The sequence below is a fragment of the Tribolium madens genome, unplaced genomic scaffold (genome assembly GCF_015345945.1).
Source record: "Tribolium madens isolate multiple individuals breed KSU strain unplaced genomic scaffold, Tmad_KSU_1.1 Scaffold_71;HRSCAF=194;Tcas5.2_LG6, whole genome shotgun sequence".
NCBI lineage: Eukaryota > Metazoa > Arthropoda > Insecta > Coleoptera > Tenebrionidae > Tribolium > Tribolium madens.
The window spans coordinates 5,711,306-5,731,008 of NW_025401041.1; the positions used below are offsets into that span (position 1 = coordinate 5,711,306).

The 19,703-nt window shown below is 31.1% G+C and overlaps 2 protein-coding genes and 1 non-coding gene across 4 annotated transcripts in view; all 3 read right to left on the bottom strand.

Annotated features, from left to right (window-relative positions):
- Positions 1-1,591, bottom strand: part of LOC123009391 (GAS2-like protein pickled eggs) — a 17,631-nt gene extending 16,040 nt beyond the window's left edge. The window contains exons 1-2 of the mRNA XM_044405668.1: positions 1,370-1,591; positions 1,081-1,279 (exon numbers count right to left, since the gene is read on the bottom strand). Coding sequence (XP_044261603.1) covers positions 1,081-1,254 — 174 coding nt within the window. The 5' untranslated portion in view covers positions 1,255-1,279; positions 1,370-1,591. The remainder of the gene's footprint in view (positions 1-1,080; positions 1,280-1,369) is intronic.
- A 2,562-nt stretch (positions 1,592-4,153) lies between these two features.
- LOC123009438 lies at positions 4,154-4,306 on the bottom strand. Its single transcript, XR_006413011.1, has one exon. It is a non-coding gene; the product is annotated as a U12 minor spliceosomal RNA (small nuclear RNA).
- A 1,471-nt stretch (positions 4,307-5,777) lies between these two features.
- On the bottom strand, positions 5,778-13,272 carry LOC123009392. 2 transcript variants are annotated; one of them, XM_044405669.1, is made up of 3 exons: positions 13,030-13,272; positions 7,360-7,494; positions 5,778-7,312 (listed from the first exon to the last, which is right to left on the bottom strand). In XM_044405669.1, exons 2-3 carry the CDS (start codon positions 7,485-7,487, stop codon positions 5,956-5,958), a joined length of 1,485 nt encoding a protein of 494 aa, XP_044261604.1. In that variant the 5' UTR covers positions 7,488-7,494; positions 13,030-13,272; the 3' UTR covers positions 5,778-5,955. The 2 variants fall into 2 exon arrangements, with proteins under 2 accessions (XP_044261604.1, XP_044261606.1); XM_044405671.1 differs by lacking the exon at positions 13,030-13,272 and adding an exon at positions 7,872-8,611.
- Positions 13,273-19,703: the final 6,431 nt, after the last annotated feature.

Consider the following 19,703-nt stretch of genomic DNA (forward strand, 5'->3'; position numbering starts at 1 on the left):
ATAATTATTAGCAACTAATTACTAATAAAGTAATTTTGTTTTTCGTTTATTGTCGGTTGTTTTTTATTACTCTTTTTTATTAATCTAATTTGAAATTAGATTGTACCTAATTATTTTACAATTAGTTGGAGATCAACATTGTTTTTCTAATTTGTCAAAAAAGAGGTTTGAGACAGAATGATATAAGCACTTAGTTCATATTTGGAATTTAAAATCACGTTTTTAAAGTATTTTTGGTTTCTTACCGATCTAAAATTACTTAAATTATAAAACAAATTCAGTTTTGGTCAAAAATGTTCAAAATTAGTTGATATTTAATGTAAAAAGTTTTCAATTTTTTAGTTTATTTTGTACTCAATGTTAAAGAGTGCTTTTATCAATTAATTTAAGTAGATAAAGTAGTCTAGTGAAATAAAGTAATTTTTATCTACTGTTTATATTTTATCAACTGATTTCAGTAAATAAAGTAGTCTTTTATCGTCTAGTGAAATAAAGTAATTTTTATCTACTGTTAATATTCAAGAAATTCTTGTAGGTGAGTACAAAATATAACGAAATATTATACACGACGTGACTTCGTTACTCGTAAACTTAACCTTTTCACTCGTAGATAAACAAATTCTTTATCGTCTTGTTTAATAAATAACTATTGTTATTTTTTTATTAATGAAATAGTAAAAATTAGCAAACTACTAAAAATCCTTCTGTAAATGTCAAGGTTTTTGTAATTTTATCTTGCGTTAACTTTTTTTTGATTCTTATCTAAATTCGAACTCAATTGCTGAATTGTGTTTCAAATTTTTATATTGAAAACATTTTTGGAATAAATACGTCATTTGTTGTATAGTAACATTTAATTTTCTACAATTTTTCTCCAACATTTGAATATTTATGAGTCCATTATCCCATATTGAACTTTTCCCTAATAGGCCACAACCAATTATCCTATTCTGATCCAACACAAAACTCAATTACTTCGATCAAGGATAATCTTTAATTAAGTTTTTTTTTTTACTTAATAATGGCGCGAAATTTAAAATATGGGGGCGGTGCTTGATACCACGTGATAGTAAAACTAACCTCACAAAGTACAACTCCCGTTTCCAACTTCTCCATGAAGTTGTCGACGTTAATTTCGAGTGATGGATACATAGTTTGGAGCCATTCGGCCAAATCTTCTTTCATGGCCACTAGATACTCCTCACTGGATTTGAAGGGCCGGAAGGGCCGGGCTTCTAATAGTACCGAACTCATCTTGGGAGGCTTAGAGCATCACTGACTGGAAGTTGGAACAAATTTTTTTTATACATTTGTTTTAATCAGAAAATGATAAAGATAAAAATTGAGTTTTGGTGATAAAATAAAGTACCTGTCACTAGTGTTTCAAAAAAGTTAGAATCACACACACGTAAAGCACGAAAATCGCGGAGCGAGCATTGCGGTAGCATTCACCACAACGTTTCTAAGTCAACTGACTGTACATTCTAACTACTCATTTACAATATCGAGATCCACCACTACTTCATCAAGAATGAAACTTCGCTTCTTTGTAAATGTTGTTAAAATGTGACACATGAATCGTGGTAACTGTCAAAGTAGCTGTCATTTGTGTGTGAACACCCTCTCGGATCGAAACCGGCGCATTGAGGGGTGGAAATGACGCAGAGGCGGCGCTTACACACGGGCCGATAATATTTAAAACGTCCTTTAATTTCTTTTATTTGATTACTTTTGTGGCCGTGAACAATGCGGTACAGGTCGTTACCATATAAAGTAACATCCGGGGTATCGCAAGGTTCGTATTTGGGACCACTGCTTTTTAAGAAGTGAGGGTTTGGAGTGGAAAGTTCAAGAGAAGAGAAATAAATCAAAATAAAAATGTCTAAGAATCATGTTACAAGTTGTAATTAAGAGAAAATAGAAATAAAGTAAACCAGATTTTTCTTGTGACGGTGTTTTATGCATTTTTTTACAGTTTTAGTAAAAACAGATGTAAAAATACATAATAATTAGATTTCTTTATTTTATCAATTACTATAATAGTAAATTTATTAAATAAAAAAACACTAGTATAGAGTTTTTTTTATACGTATAAGGTCAGGTCAGGTTTTCAAATTTTGAAAGCAAAAACGGTCAAAATACTTACAATGTAAACAAAAGTAGAAACACTAGAAACATAAGGGAAGGTATATGCATGGTAATAATTGAAAAATTAATAACAAATACATCAACAAATAAAAATAATAAACATTGATCAAAAAGATATTTGTTTAAAAATTTTAATTATAAAAATAGTAAAGTTTGATCCACCAAAACAAATCATTTAATAATGAGCAAAAGTACAACAATGAAAATAAGAAACGGTCAAAACTTTTACACTTTTCTTGTGCTTTTAGAGGTATTTTCTGTTTTAATTTTTTGCTTACGTACGAGTATTAAACAGGAATGTTTATTTAATAAGTAAGTAAAAATTTGAAAACAGATAATGTAAAAATTCATCAAAATAATTTAAAAAGAATGGAAAATACGTTTTTTCAGGGAAAAATTACTCATCTAATAACATTGACAAATAGATACATGAATAACCAGGTAAATACGGTATTAAAGCAAATAATAGATAATAAAAATAAAATAAAAAAGTAAGCCAAAATTCGTGTGTGTTTATGAGAAAGTTATTAAAACAGAAATAAGAAGAAATGCAATAATACGCATTAAAACAAATTATAAAAAAATGCACAAAACTTAGAAATAGCAAATAAAAATATGTTACTAAACTAAATAAGAATAAAAAAAAATAAAAGTGAGCAAAAATGGCGACAATGTTACAATTTTCTTTAAATGTTTTTTTTTTCTTTCTTTAAAATGACGTTACTATAAAACAAAAATAAAAATAGATTATTGATTTATGATATTTATAATCTCACAGATTTGATTTTGGATTTGACGTCTAAAAATAGAAATTACAAAAAAAGATATGATAAGAAGAATTTATACGGACCTACAGGGTGCGTCAAAACTCGTGAAAAAAAAACAACTTTTTTAACATTTTTTCTATGTTCCTGGTGTTTTTCTCTGGGGCGCGAGTTCTGGCGCACCCTGTATATTCAATTTTCGAATTTTTTTAGTTCTTAAAATAAGAATTTTTTTTTGTAATTTTAATTTTTTAATTGTAATCTGATCATTTTATGGTTTTTAATATGTATTTTTTGCGAAAAAAATGCAGAAATTTTGAAAAAATCTGTGTGAATTGTAAGAAAATGTACGGTGATTTAGTGACGAATCCAAGGACCAAACAATTTTATAAAATAATCCAGGAAAAAATTATTTCAAGTAGGTGCACACCTAAACAAACAATTAAAAAACGAGCACAAATGAAATCGTAAAATAAATATTACCTAAAATATAAATAAATAGTTATATAAGTTTTATTAGTATCTAATCACTTAAATTCTAAATTTTATGGCTTCTCTCTCATATTATTTAAAATATTTCAAAAATCGGGCTTTTGGAAAAATTCCGATGGCTTTAACACGAAAAAACATTTAAGTAATGTAAAAACTAATCGAAACTTTCTTTTTATCACACACTAAATCATGTTTTAATTAAAAGTGTACTTGGGTAATAAAATTTCGTAATATTTTTGTTAAAATTCAACGAAATTAAATTGAAAGTAAAACGTAAGGTTTGTTTTTTGTCACGATTTATGTCGGTGTTAATTTAATTAATTATAGCAAATTTGCCCTAAATATTTACTTAAATGGTTATAATTGAATCGAATTGAGGTTATAGAAAAAAAAAAAAAACATCACGCAAAAGTTGATCACGGTAGGCTGTGTCTATTGTTTCTATCAATATTGTCACTAGATCAATCAAGTACTTGAAATTTGAACGCGACCTTAAAGGCCACGTGACGTATTGTAAAATCGCAATTTCTACCGATTATCCAAGTTTCTAATCATTTTCCATAAACGTACAAGAATGTCGCAAAGCAACTCGCTCCAAATCGATCTTCTGACAATTTCCGCATAAATTTCCATAAAAATCGAATGCACGACAATTTATTTATATATTCGTCAAGGCCTCCCATATCATTTACGTTTATTGTTTCACACACAAAAGACATATTGTGTGTCATTTGTTTCGATTAGGTTACAGGGTAGATCGCTTCACCTGGACTATTGCAAAAGTAGGCAACTGTCCTCGGGACGACCTTTGCCCTTACAAAAATTCGAGGCTAGGAAGCCTAGCATGTAAGCCAAGCGTTACCAAGGCTCGTATATTTTCCTTACTCATTAGTTTAAGGCACGATTTGGCCTAGGTTTTGTGAGAGGGGTATACCAAAAGGGGCCTTGGCAAGGTCGCGAGCCGCAAAAGTGGGCGGCATCTATTGACATTTCATTTTCTAATTCATTCTTAACAAAATTGTAACGAGACGCCATCTAGCAACTAACTGGCGACAAGCTAGTAGAAACCTGTAGGGAGGTGAAATGAAAGCAGTGGCAGCGGTTCATAGGGGGCACTAATTTGTTTTTTATATTATTTATACTCCTCTAACGGGTTATAATTTTTTTTAATTAATTTAATTTTTTTTAATGATAATAATACAGAATTGCGATTTGAATTTTAACAATTTAAAAGTTTACAAAAAAAAATATTTACGTAGAAAAGTTTTTTATTTATTGTTTTAAGAGCCATTCCTTTTTACGAAACTTTAACAAAAAAAAGTAATTAACTTATAGAAAATTTGTTTTTTATTACAAATTAAATGAAAATAAAACAAATGCTAGCATATTTTTGGTTACTCAACTTAAAATCACTCAATTGAACAATGTTTTGAATAAAATAATATTGGAAAACATATTTCCTTTTATGTATTAAAAAATTATTACCCGCCACTGATTTTTCCATTATTGCTGTGATGATTTTAATATTTTATTTTTGCAATTTTGGTTTCCAAAGTTACATACATAATTTCGGGCATTTCTATAGCAACCCGTGCAAATAGTCGACTCGTATAGGAAGGAAAAAGGGTTTTCAAATAAAATTTTATTTCTGGGAGAATTTTGTTGTATACAGGGTGAGTCATTAATTTGATGACGGGGGAGTACCGACTTTATTATTGAAAGTACGAACTTATTTTTTTTTGCTTTGTTGTATGATTTCCAAAGCTGTTTCGATTAAAATATTTTTTTACCACGTGTGGGGCATCTTTATTACAGGGCCGTACTCAGCTTTTTCTTTCAAATAAAAAAACTATGTATTTTTTTCCATATTCTAGTTTGCCTTGTTAAATGCGGCGTTACCTAGTTATTGTGATTTTAATTCTTATAGAATGTAACACATGCTATGTTTTCTATTTATAAACATGTTTTATGTAATAATTAACTATTTAATTATAATAATAAGAAGACTCTGTGTTTTTAAAACGTCAGACGAAAAAAAATATATAGTGAAAAAGCGTGTAACAGTTTTGAAATTAAAATAGAGGATGTTTCGTAATTGTTTATTTAAAACGATAATTTTCAATGTTTGTTGCCACCATTGACGCAGGAAATGTCCATTTCATCTTTAAATATTTATAAAAAAAAGCTTTGTAATTTTTTTTATACAATGTTTTGAAATGTATGTCCTATTTACATTTCCAGTAATTACAATAATTAGATAATTACGGCTATAAAGCAAAACAATTGACACGTGTAGATAGATCATAGCGATCATTTTTTTAATTGCATCAATTGTGTCAGGGCGGGAAATTTGAATTGAAATAAAACTCCTCCTATTTTTCAATATTTGTTATTGAAGCTCTTATACTAATACAAAAATTTATAAATACAATAATTTACACGTTAATAACTTAATTGTAGTTTTTACAAAATACTTAAGTTTTGGCCACCAGTAACATATCAGTCTCTTAGTAAAAATGCTGCCAACTTAAATCGCGACTAGATAAACTCCCTAACAGTCTTCATTAGAAATTTGCGTGCTGGCACTGGAAAAGGATCCTCTCGCCTCGCCGCTGATACAGCTTTCAGGTACTGTAATAAAATTACATTTTTTGTAACTTGTCCAATTCGAACTCTGACACACCCGCTTTAAAATACTCTTTCTTTCGTTCTCGACTTTACACGTGACTATCACTTCGGGTACGGTACAATTCGGTCCTAAAAAAGGCTCCTTGCTCGCCGCCATTGGTTCATCATTCGTGGATCTTCGTCGGTTTTGAACAGCCAGCTCGGCTTTCGCCGGAACCAATCCGAACACTTTCCCGATCTCCCGTTTCACTCTCTTGTTTCGATACCCGAATAAGAACGGTGAAATCACATTCGAAACCACCAATAGGATTAAAGTATTGAAATTGATAATGTGCGATGTTGCCACGTTTACCAGTCCCGAATTTAGGACTAGTGTCACTCCATAGGGGACGTAGCAAAACAAGACGAGAAAAATCACCAAAACGCTGATTTTTGCCGCTCGAGTCTCTTCACGATATTTAAAAACCGATGCGTTTGAAATTTTGTGTTTAAGTGAGGTTATGAAATTGTTACTAGCACGTTCGCTGCTCGTTCTAGTGACTTTTTTTGTTGCTGCAGTTTCTTCAAATCGCATGAAGTTAGGTGCGGATCGAACTTTGGGCAAAGACGCTCTTTGATCGTCCGTTTTGTAACAACAATCAAGATTGGTTGATGTTGATTTGCGCATGCGTTCACTGTTTTTATGCGCCGCTGTGTATATGCACACATAGATGACACAAATTGCGATAAACGGCACCAAAATCACTGCAAGACAATACGAAACGGCGTAAATCGTATTCAGGATTTGAATTGTCCGAGAATTTGGTGGTCTATCGCGACAGAAACGCCACAAAAAACTGTCACTTTCTGTCACACTACTTAAAACACTTAACACTAGCGCCCCCAACCACGTAGTAAGGATGAAGACAGTCGATCGGCATTTGTTGATGTAGAAGTGGTAGCGTAGCGAGTGGATAACACCAAAGTACTGGTTGATTCCGATGAGGAGAATACTGAAGATGGACAGTGTACAGACGAAACTTGTGCTTACTTGGGCGACATAGCACAAGACTGGTTGATTGGTGAGGGGCGGAGTCGAGTTGAAATAAGTGACAGTCGATAGTAGACTTTCGATTATTTCGAGATTTGTGGAATTCTCGATAATTACCAAATTTGAAATTTCGACACTTTCATTGGTCGAGTTCGGGGAGAGGGGAGAAGGTTGCGATTGGTCGACGATCAGAAGAGGGATCAGTAGAAGACTCGATAGGAGATTCGTGATCAGCAAGTTGATAACAAATCTGGAAAGAAAAAATTAGAATCATTGTTGCCAACTGACAAAAAGTACCTGTTGGGGACGGTCCTTAAGCCTCTTCGACGACAAAAAATCAAAAGTAGGAATGCATTGGCGGTGATGGCGATGATTGATGACGTCACCAGGCCTGCACCGATCAGCCAATGGCCGTCCGAATCCATTTATTACCTGAAATTTGATTGGATTAATCAAGGATGCGTTATGGCGCCCGGAGGGGAAGTTCAATTGATAACTCTAGACAGGCATGGCGTCGGGAGGGGAGTCCCTCAGCCGCCTCGATCTTTGCGAAATTAAAATCGTAGGTGGTGATGAATAATTGATGGGTAAAACACCTGGCCGTCAACCGTTACAATTTTTTTCGATTATTTTGCAAGTAAAAGAACACAGGGGTCATAACGGCGGTTTACCTCAATCAAGCCCACTCGATTCTGGCAGGATAATGGGACTTCCAAATTGGACATGATTCAAGGAACCGAGTAATTAATTGAAAAATGAGCGAAAAAAATCGAGGTCTCGAAGAAAATAATTAAAAAAAAGTAAAGTACCTGAAATTCAGGGATGTGTGCATCACGGAGTTTTGAGGATGACTGAAGCTTAGCCAACTAGGATAACGACTGACAAAATACGCGGTTGTAAATAAACCATTGATAAGGGATTGGTCACGTGTCCGGATTGCTCCACAGGAAAGTTACAAATAGCATGATGAAGAAACAAAGAAATTGTCACCGATCAAGGTTCGGAAGTTGATTTTTGCCGCATCATCTAGTTTACGGTAAAATCAAATCACCTTGACAGGTGTCTTTTTTTTTACAAGAAAGTCATTTGAACACTTTCAATGTTTCGCAAACTGTGATTTTTCGTTGCGGAAATTCAAGTCAAAATCGTTTTGCGTTTTTTCACCTTCAAAGTGAAACGAATTGACAGCGTGAGTCACGAGAGAAATAAGGGATTGATTTATCTTTGACGTCTCAATATAAGAAAATTTTCGTTGTGTTTCGATGGGGAATTACATCATTTACAAAACGATGATTTTGCGGTTTATCGCCAAATTTATTGTTTATGAAACGTAAAATTGCGGTTTTCGACTCGGACATAAATCTCGTCACCAGATGTTTTGTCAATTGGTTTTACGATTAATAAAATTCGTGTAAATGTGGAAAATAAAAGGATGTTTTTCTGTTTTTCTTGTCTCATTGTTTATTTAAAATTATGATGATGCAAAGATTGCAAAGTACAGTTATGAGCTTTGGCTCGTTAAATCCAACCCACACCTTAACCTAAAATTTGAACCCAGACACTTGATTGCCCAGTTTACACCTGGGCTGTTTTCAATAAGATTAACTCATTTTTATAAAAATAAACAAAAAATTATTCAAAAGAAACCTGAACGAATATCATTTGTGGTTGACTATGAACCTAAAGGACAACCTATACCTAAGCAATGGATTCAGAACTAAACCTAAACCTGAATCCAGGTATTCGTTACGTTCTAGAAATTGCAAAATTTGCGCCCAAGTCAAGGTTTTAGATTAATAGTGTTTTAGGAGTAATTCGTGAATTATTAAACCTGAACTAAAAGAACAACCTACATACACCTGGGTAGTGTATTTAGAACAAACCTAAACGTGAATTTTAATCCCAAATTTTGGATTCAATTTCTAAATTAAAAAGTCCCGACTAGTTTTGCTTTAAATTTTAATAGAAATAAACCTAAAATGGTGATTCTAAATTATAAAGTGAGGAAACCTAAATCGAAAGGTCAAACAATTACAAAGTTTATGCCCAAATCAAAGCTAATTTTGGAGTAATTCGTTATTACACCTAGATTAAGACTTTAGACATTTCTTATTTGCGATCTAAACCTGAGATAATGACTAAAAAAACCTAGGCAAATGCTTGCTTATGAGCTTTGTGTGTTGAATGTGAACCAAAAAGACAACCTAGACCTGAGGAATGGATTCAGAATAAACCTAGACATTCGATTGAATTTATAAATGAAAAGATTTATAAGTGAGGAAACCTAGTGGCAAGGAATTCATACGTAAACCTAGGCCCAATTTTTTATTAAGGCTTAATTACGTTCGATCGAGGTTTTAAACCTCGGAACCTATAATTATGAAAAAAATAAAAAATGTGAATAACTCCCACTGTGGTGGGTTCAGCAGTGCATGAAATTTGATTTATGTGAGGTTCTGTAATTTAGGAAGACATTGAAAAAATAAATATTAGCAAGAGTTCAATTAGAGAAAGAGGTCGAACAATCACATAAATCTAATTTAATTAACGTTGATGTTTCTTTCTCTGATTCATGGTCCTAAAATGTTCCATGTTCTTTAAATAATCAAAAGCACGTAACCGACACACCCTTATTGACACGTTTTGTTAGAGTCTTGAGTGTTTTACCAACTTCTTGACTTTTTAAACTAGATTTCGGAGTCAAGTGGGTGTCACCCAAAGGCCCTATTTTTTTTTTTGCAGCGACAAAATATTTTTTAAAAGTAAATTGACACACCTCTGTGATAAGGAATGTCTGGCGCCTCTTGAAAAGTAACAAGAAAAGTGTCGCAATTTATCAAAAAAATTCGATAAGGTGGTGGCGTTTCTATTTTGGGGTAGCGCAAGGTCTAGATAAAATTAAATTTGGGTTTATTTTGGGCCTACTTTCGCTTGGTTACATAAAATGTGCCAGGACGTGCCGTAATTTGTAATAGAAGTAAAAGTCGCTGTGTTTTATTTTTAGAAAGTTTATAAAAAAAATCAAATATTTTGAAACGTTTCATATCTTAAGAAGTTTTTAATTACTAACAATGATTGTTTCGTGTCAATCTAATTTTGAAAATGACCGGTGATTAAAAAGGTCAAGGTCACACCGATTGGGTTCATCAATCGACGTTTCGGCCACCACCATCAGGGGCCACCCAACCTCATTAAACTTCCGATTGTGCAAACTTATAATTACGTAAAAACAATTGAAATTTGATGATTTGCAAAAAATGTTGCTAACAGTCAAGTAGGTGTTGATTTATTTAAAAGCCAACTTTGATGCACTTAAGGCAAAACATCTGCTACTGTTTATTTAAATCAGAGTAATGAATGACATAATTCTATGAGAAAAAAAAAGAAGGTGCAACCGTCCTTGATTGGTCATGTGACACGTCCAAAATAGCGCGTTTTTCCAAATCATCACGTAGGCCACAATGTCCACCAACGTAACAAATTATAATTTGAACGGTTTTTAATTGGTTGTCATTTGAACAGTTATGAGGTCACGTGTCGGTTTTTCTTTTGACAGGAGCAGCAGCCTTGATTGAAAAAACATGCCAATCTTCGCTAGACCAGAAAATGATCATTTTAATTGTCAATTAATCACTCGAGGAAAATGTCATGGCGCTCTTGAATTCCGACAAAATAAACCCTCTATATTTCGTAACATCTAGTTAGCCGTGCTAATTAAACCCGTGACGTAATGACTGAATAAAGCTTCAACGATGTGTGAATGGGGCTTTATTAACAAAATTGTTGTCATTTTCGTTGCCTCCTTGATTGGAACATCACGTAACGTATTTATGACACGCGCCTACTTGATATGAATTAAACAAAATGAAAATTGAGAAACTTCCGTTTTTCGATTTTTCCACAACGTGACAAATGTCATTCTAATTATTAAACAATTCTTTGATTTCCTCTATTATTATCGCAAATTTTACAAAAAACGAGATTAAGGTTAAGTCGGCTATTTATAGCAATTTTCTGTTTATATACAAACAAATGAGTCAATAGCTTCCTAGATCGGGGCGGATTTTTCTCAATTTCAAAATATTAAAGGTTGCAAGACACGCATTTATAAATAAATCACAACTTTGCCAAAGTAAATCCATTAGAATTTTCACCTTTTTTTCACTTATTTCGAGACGACTTGCGTCAATATAGAAAACAAGTGAAAAATTTGACACCGACATACTGGATGACCGTTACTTTGACAGTTTGATGGATAGCGAAAAAATCGATTGTTTTGGCTTTTGTTACTCGAACTGTCATTTGTGGGCGGTTATTAAGACAGGAAAATTCATTGTGGTCGTGAATTTAACGAAAAAAAAAAAAACATTTTATTCATTCAGAATTATTGTCTGAGAGGTCTTTTGGAGGGCGGCCAAAAGTCAAATTTCGAATAAATTGATGAAAAATTTAGTAAAATGAAATGAAAAAAAATGACAATGTGATTGATTGACATTTCGGAATAAATTATTATGATTTACAACCAAAAAAGATAATATTTTATATTTTATATGACTGTCATGGGAAATGTCACAGTGGTCATAAATTTAACGTATTAGCATTCATTCACATGTGTTTTGGAAAATGGCCAAAGGTGAATTTCGGAAAATTGTATAAATTTTGAATTGACGACACGGTTGGATTATTTATGGAGCAATTATGTAGTCGCTAATTTAGAAACAAAGTGGAATAATTGCGCACAAATGTCAAATATAGACTGGTCAAGAAACAGCAAATCTGACCTTTTTTGACAAAATTGCGGGACTAAGCACTAAAACTAAATCAATTTTTTAACGAAAAATTGCAAAGTAGGTACTCGTATAAAAATTACAATAAGTGTCAAATTTTTGACAACGGGATATGAAAATCAGTACGATATAATTACCTGAATTTAATAATTATATGTATTGAGTAAGATTTTTTTTTCGGTACTTAGAAGAGTGAAATTTTGGGTTGATCAGTATGAAAGGTACACTATTTTTCCAAAAATTGTCAAATATTGTCAAAAATCCCTCTTTATAACTCATTTAAAATCAAATACTTTAAAAAAATTTCTAAGAGAAAAGTCGTAAATTGTGAGTTTAGGATCACAAAAAGTGTAAATTTTGACACTGAAACCTTAAAAATTTATATTTCAATGTTTTAATTTTAATTTTTAGTTTTATTGTGGATAAATTGTAAAACATCTACTTATTTTATGATTCACAAAAAATGTCAATTATTTGACACAACAATATTGGACACAATTAAATATTATAATTTAATGTAATACAGGTATTGTCTAATATTTTTTTAGTGTTTAGAGCAGTGCGAAATTTTGTATTTTAGTGTTAAAATATTATTAAACAATTATTTAAAACAACTTTTTTCTAATTTTATTTTCTTGAAAAAAATTAACTGAAAAATGTCACTTGGAAAATGGTCAATTAAGAGTTTAAAATTAAAACTGACTGTGGATAACTGTATAAAATGTGATAAAAAATAAAAATTAAATGCCACGAGAAATAACTTTAAAATCAGTCAATTTGCGAATTCGACTTTTAACAACCAAGTGTTAATAGAAGACAATTTGTCTGTTTTTTTATCGTTGATTAAATAAATGTTAAGTCATTGTGATTTTGACAATTTTTGAAACCAAGTTCTTGACAATTATTCCATAGCCAACTTTTGTAATACACCCAGTGGTGACGTTAATCACTAGATATCGCAAAATTGTCAAATTTTTCTCACATTTGAATAATTTGATTGATAATATCCTGGAATAATTAATACTTGAAGCAACTTTTCATGGTCACGTGATCGCATAAATGAAAAACAAAAGAGATAATCGTCGAAATTAGTTCATCAACTCTGTGTTAATTAAAAAAAAAATCCTGATAAAATCAAGTGGTGCTTGATTTGAATAGTTCCAAAGTCAAAGCCAACTACCTTCTCACTGTTGCGATTTCTCCATTTCGCACACTTTCACGACGTACGCCACTGGTGTGGTGACCGAAACTCTGGGAAAAAGACGGTATTTTCGATCTGGAGCAGGCCAACAGCTGCATGCACTAAGTTAAGGCCCTGTTCACAGTAAACAACTCGACTTTTTCCACATCTAGTTGCCGTAGTCTGATTGAAATGCCCGACCGCATTTCAACACTACTAATTCACAACTGATTCCAAGTCGGGAGCGACTCGTCGATATAAAACGGTTTGTCTACGATTACCATTGTATGGTATGGGAGAGGTGGGTGCAGTCGACCAACCGTTTACAGGATCGACGGGGTCACGTGTATGCGATGAGAGTGAGATGGGCGATTGGAACGGTGTATGAGATGGGTTGAAGGGTCCAATGGTTGAAAAATCCAGTGACGTCACTTGGGGTGCGTTCAACTGGGTGATGGGAATGGCCTTCCGAGGACGATGGGTGTGTGGGTGCAAGTAGGTGGAAGAGGTTCGAATAATTATGGATAATTGAATTTCTTTGACTAATGAAGCGAATATTTCGTGAATATTGAAGTTTTTTTTTAATTTTTTTCTCTTTGACACAACAAGTTTGAAATTTGGCATTATGTAATACACCAATTAGTCAAAAACTGTTGAAGTATTGTCGTCCTAAGAGAACTTTTAATAGAAATACATATAAAGTTATCATTTTTTGGAAATTTTGTCGTGCTTTTGAATTTTTGGTTTTAAAATAAAATATTTGATTATTTACGACAAGTTTTTGATAGTTTTTGATAATATTTGACAGTTTTAAAATAACTAATTAAATTTTAGTTGATAATTTATGACGTTTTTACCTTTAACTTGTTGAGTCAGATTTATGACAATTTAAAAAAAAAATTCACATCCATTTTAACAATTCGCAAGTATTTTCTCTAAACATAATGAAGTGTATATTTCGTGAAATATAGTAATTATGTTTTGTCAAATTTTTGTTCTTTGACTAATCTGTAAAAGTATTGTCCTAAGAGAATTTTTTTGAAAGTTTTTTTCAAGTTGACAAAGAAAAACTACTCTTCAAGTCTATTTTTGACAATTTGCTAACTACAAGACCTAAAATAATAGACAATTAAGAAATTAATCTTATGGAAATCTTAATAGAAATATAAGTTGTTATTTTTTTGGAAATACTGTCGTGTTTTTGAATGTTTGGTTTTGATTGAAATATTTGATTTCTTAACAAGTTTTTGAGAATTTTTGATAATATTTGATAGTTTTGAAATAACTAATTAAATATTAGTTGATAATTCATGATGTTTTTATTTCTTTACATAATTTGGTAAAAACATTTAACTTGTTGAGCCAGATTTATAACAGTTTTTTTAAATCTTCCTACATCAAAACATAACGAAGTGAATATTTCGTGAAATATAGTAATAATTTTTTTGTCAATTTTTTTTCTTTGTCTAATCTGTAAAAGTATAATCTGTTGCCCTAAGAGAATTTTTTGAAAGTTTTTTTCAAGTTGACAACTTGGAACAGCTACACTTCAAGTCTAGTTAATTTTTTAATAAAACTGGGAATATTTTTGATTATTTGCTAACTCCGAGACCTAAAGTAATAGACAATTCAGAAATTAATTTTATGGAAATATTATTAGAAACATAAAGTTGTTACTTTTTTGGAAATACTGTAAAGTGTTTTTGAATTTTTGGTTTTGATATAAAATATTTGACTTCCTACGACAGGTTTTTGACAATTTTTGATTATATTTGACAGTTTTAAAATAACTTATTTAATTTTAATTGATAATTCATGTTTTTAGATACTTTGGTAAAAACATTTAAATTGTCGAGCCAGATTTATTTATGACAATTCTTTTAATTTTCATTAAAATGACTATTTTTTTTAATTATTGAGTAGGTACTTTGTGAAATAAAGTAATCATTTTTTGTCAAATTTTTGTTCTTTGAGTGATCTGTAAAAGTATAGTCTGTTGTCCTAAGAGAATTTTTTGAAGGTTTTTTGACAATTTTCACGTGTATTAGAAATTCAGAATTTAATTCAGAAATTAATCTTATGGAAACCTTAATAGAATATAAAGGTGTTGTTTTTTTGGAAATACTGTCCAGTATTTTTCAAAATTTTTCGTTTAGATATAAAATATTCGACTTCTTATGACAGGTTTTTGACAATTTTTGATAATATTTGACAGTTTTAAAATTACTTATTTAATTTTAGTTGATAATCCATCACGTTTTTATCTCTTTAGATAACTTTGGTATAAAACATTTGACTTTTTGAGACAAATTTTTGACAACTTTTTATATTTTCCGACATCAATCCTAAGCATTTTCACTAAATCTAACAATATTGGCGATAATCGTTAATTAATTCGAAATTCGCTTATGTCAGATTGTAGTTTCTGGTTGGTTAAGAAACTTTACCAAAAAAATGTTATGTAAATTGTAAGATATTTGACAATTAGGAAAGTATTTTAACAGTGGCAACATTTCAAAATTCTTTGACGCCAGAAACAACGAGTGAAGAGTGAGGAATTGACGCCAACACTCTCGATTTAAATGTGTGAATGAGAAATGAGACGATTGTTTTTAACTAATCATTGATTTGTGATTTGACCAGAATAATTATTAAAATTTGATTTGGAAATTAAAAAATTGATCTTCTCGAGAATAAAGATGAACAAATTAAAAAGAAATCATCGGAATAAACACTAGTTTATTTAATATTTATCGAGTTTATTGACTCTTACAAAAAATAATCAACAATTAAAAAAAATATATAAAATAAAATATTGATTTTTATTTTGAGAAAATAATATTATTTGGAAGGGAGCCACCGGTCAAAGGTAAATTTTCATGCAATTGTGTAAATTTCCAATTGACGGCAATGCGCGGATGTTTATAGTCGATTTATACATAATTTAAAGGATTGCGTCCAAATATTATTTCGTATTTAGACAATAGAAAAAAACCAACGTCAAAGAATATTCAAAACTCTATTTGAAGTGAAATAAGTAAACAAAAATGGAGACAAAGTGTCTAGATTGATAATTTTGAATTAAATCATTGTTCAAATATTGGTTTTCGAACTCAAAAACTAGAAATAACCAAACAAAGCACCGATATTTATGTCACCCGTTTAATAATAATAATTCCAAACAAAGAAACCCAAAGTTCAGGGTCCAAAAACGATATTAATTGTTACCAGGAAGGAAATAAGCGACATTATTGTGTTTTTATCTGAGGGCGAAATTGGGGAGAAATTCGTCATTGAGATGAGGTTAGCGATGTCTAAATACAAGGATTACACGAATCAAATGTCATTTTTAACATGCAAAATATTAATTTCTAATTTGATGAAAAAATTGTGTAATAGATATTTTTCTGAAACGCATTACACCAGCATAAGTGCGATAAAAAATCGGAACACTATTGACCTGAAATCGAAAATGACCTCATTAATCAGTTAATCACACCCAAAATTCGATGTTTTTCACCTAAGGGCAGAAAATGGACATTTTTGCACGGTTAGGGGCCTTACTACCTGAGAGAATTTAAATTTTGTTCGGTCAACACTTGAATAATTACCTATACAGGGTGTTTCAATAAAATTATGTGTTTGACCTTGAACCACAGCCGCCCCCAATTGACGCATTTCGTAATAATCGTCTTCAAACAGCATTGTTTACACACTAACTATTTGCAAACAATTCTTCGTCTAATATTTACAAATAATTATTTTCGGTTGGTAGGCGTGTGTTTGGGGTGAAATAGCCAACGCGCCCTTGTGGTGATTTATCGAAGGTCAACGGCCTCGAGCCTATAAATCTGTCAATTTCGAAAAGTTAATCGGGAGATATTGAGTTGGCGGCGGTAGTCACGTGACGACGCCCGCATCTCGCAGACATCAACAGTTCCGGTTATTAGTATTGCAAAATTTCGAAGGTTGGTACCATAAGTGACATGAGGCGACTTGATTCTGGTCCAAGGTCAATGGTCGAAAATTTTGGCGATTTTTATCGATTTTGCTTGCCCACGCTTCAAGTGTGGAAAATTTTACGTTTGGTGATGGAATAAGAGAAAATTCCGATAGGCGATTGTTACGCGGAAAAGTTAAAACCCAACAAATAACATAATTAAATAACTAAAATTCTTGCCTAAAAATAGTACACAAAAAGAGTCAATGATAAAAAAATTAAGGCGTGTCTAATATTAAGACTAAAAAATGTTGCCTTAGGTGGACCTATAAATAAATAAGGAAATTACAGTAACATTAGACTGATTTCTTTGTAATTGCATTGATTTATTACTTTCATGTTTTTTTGTTTGGTTATGTTGTGTTTATTGTGAGTTTTCTAGGTTGCATGCTTGTCTGGAGTAATGTAGAGAATAGAAATATAGATCAAAGTGGCCTGTGACTTTAATTTAAGTTGGCAACACTGACATTTGAATTTTTTCGTCACTGTTGCCAACTTTATTTCAAAGTCATAGGTCACTTTGATCGAAGATGAAAGCGTGAATTGATAGGATTTATGTTTATTTATTTTGTAATACATCCAAACACCCTGTATACTGGCGATATAAATAAAACAGGTTTGAAAACGTAATGTAAATAAACATAATCGTGTGTGAAAACACGACATTGTTTGCATGCATTTTTTTAATTTTATTGGTAGTGTATTTTTGGAAGTTATTTGGACAAAGACCTGAGCGAAAATTGTCTCAGAAACAAAGAAAAATTACATTTTGTATATTTATTAAAAAATGGAGATAAAAACGTACAAACTTACGTAATACCTACTTTGTACAAAATAATGACGATAATAATAATAAAAAAGTAGGAGCAGTAAAAAAGGTCAAAACTTTCAAAAATTTTGTTGTTAGTAAAGGCGTTTTTTATTTATTTTTTTCATTTTGTATCTCAGTTTTGTGATTTATTTTTTAACATTTGCTTTGTTTTTGTTTTTTCAATTTTTCTAATCTATTTTTATTGTTCTTTCCATTCTTCTTCTGCTTCTAAGTGACTAAATTTTGAACTTTTTTCTCAAGTTTTTTTTACAATACAATTTTAAACTTTTTATTATTTTATTTTTTATTATTTTTGTGTATACATTTTTTATTTTCAAAATTCTACTTTATGTATTTAATTTTAAGTTTTTATTACGGTTTGTGCATTTCAAATTCTTCAATTTTTTTTTGTAATTATTCCATAATTTAACTCGACTTCTGATTTTTAAATGGGAAAAATAAAGGAAAGCCTTGCATTTTTTTAACTATATTTCTTCATTTCCTTGTTTGGGAATATGTTTTTTAACTTTTTTTGTTGCTTTGACCCAAGTTAGTCGCTTCTTATTAAACTCGGTTGTTTTGGTCAAAATTTGCATTGATTTACACTTGTTTGTTCGTATTTTTCCGGTCAAATTTGCGATTTTTTGCATTGGTCAGGTCAAAAATTTCAATTATGAATAATTCACACGGATAAAAATATGCAGGTGAAGTAATAAAATTTTGAAAAGTATCGAACATCATCCTTGAGCAGCGTTTCGAAATTGGCGTCTTTTTTCCTCATTTTGTTCGTTTTGAAATGAAATTAATTAGTTTGTATCTCTTGCACACTTTTATTCTCACTGTTTTGCATATTATTCAACAGTTTGTCTCACCTTGATACGTTGGTGGAAATTTTGGTAGTGATAGTGGTGGGAATTTTGTTATGAATTAGTTTAGAATTCTAATTAATTTCGAATTGTTTAGAAAACTTAGATAATTTAATCGCACAATAAACAATTCGGATCTTGGGAAAAGTAAGCAGAGGAGTTTATTATTTTTATCAAAATTGCAACTTCCTGAAGCTTTTCAACACGAAAACTTTTGGACGTGTGCATCTTGTTGATTTTTTTACATGTTTGTAAGTTCTATTTTTGTTAGTGCGAGGACAAAATAAAAACAGGTGATGATTTACGAACACATATTTAGATCAATTTTCTCACACGATTGTTAGAATTGCGAAATGAAGGTCACGATAGATACAAGAAGTTCCTCAAGTTGTACCGTTGCGTATTTCCCACTGACACTGATGTGGGGCACTAATAATTTTACGATTCCTGTAACGGATAACGTGATTTTGAATTGTTTTCATAGCTTTTCAAAATTTTATTTTTACGATGTGTCTCATAAAGTGTCTCGCTTTTTTCTAGTAATTTCTATTTTTATAAGTTCGTTAGCCTCGAAGCCAAATTAAGCATCTGTGATGATATATTGTGCGAAAATATTGCTCTTTTTAGTGTATCAAGATTTTAAAAATAACTTTATTACGTATAATTTAATTTTTAAGTGGAACGGAAGTTTTGATTTAAAAAAAATAATTAAAAATTTACGATAAGCTTCTTGTTATTGTCATTTTTTCACTATTCGTTGATTCCAAAATTGTGTCAAGTTTAATGCATGGAAAGCTTTGCGTTTTTATAATAAAGATATCTTGATTGCTGAAGAAATTTATAGGCAACTGAAACAATTTTAAATTATTGAGAGTTTACACAAGTTCTAATTTAAAATTTTCAAAAATATTGGAATAAAATTTGGTTTTTAATTTCTTGGGCAGATGGGACAGTAAATAACTACTTTATAGGAACAAACTGTGTAAAATAGCAAAGT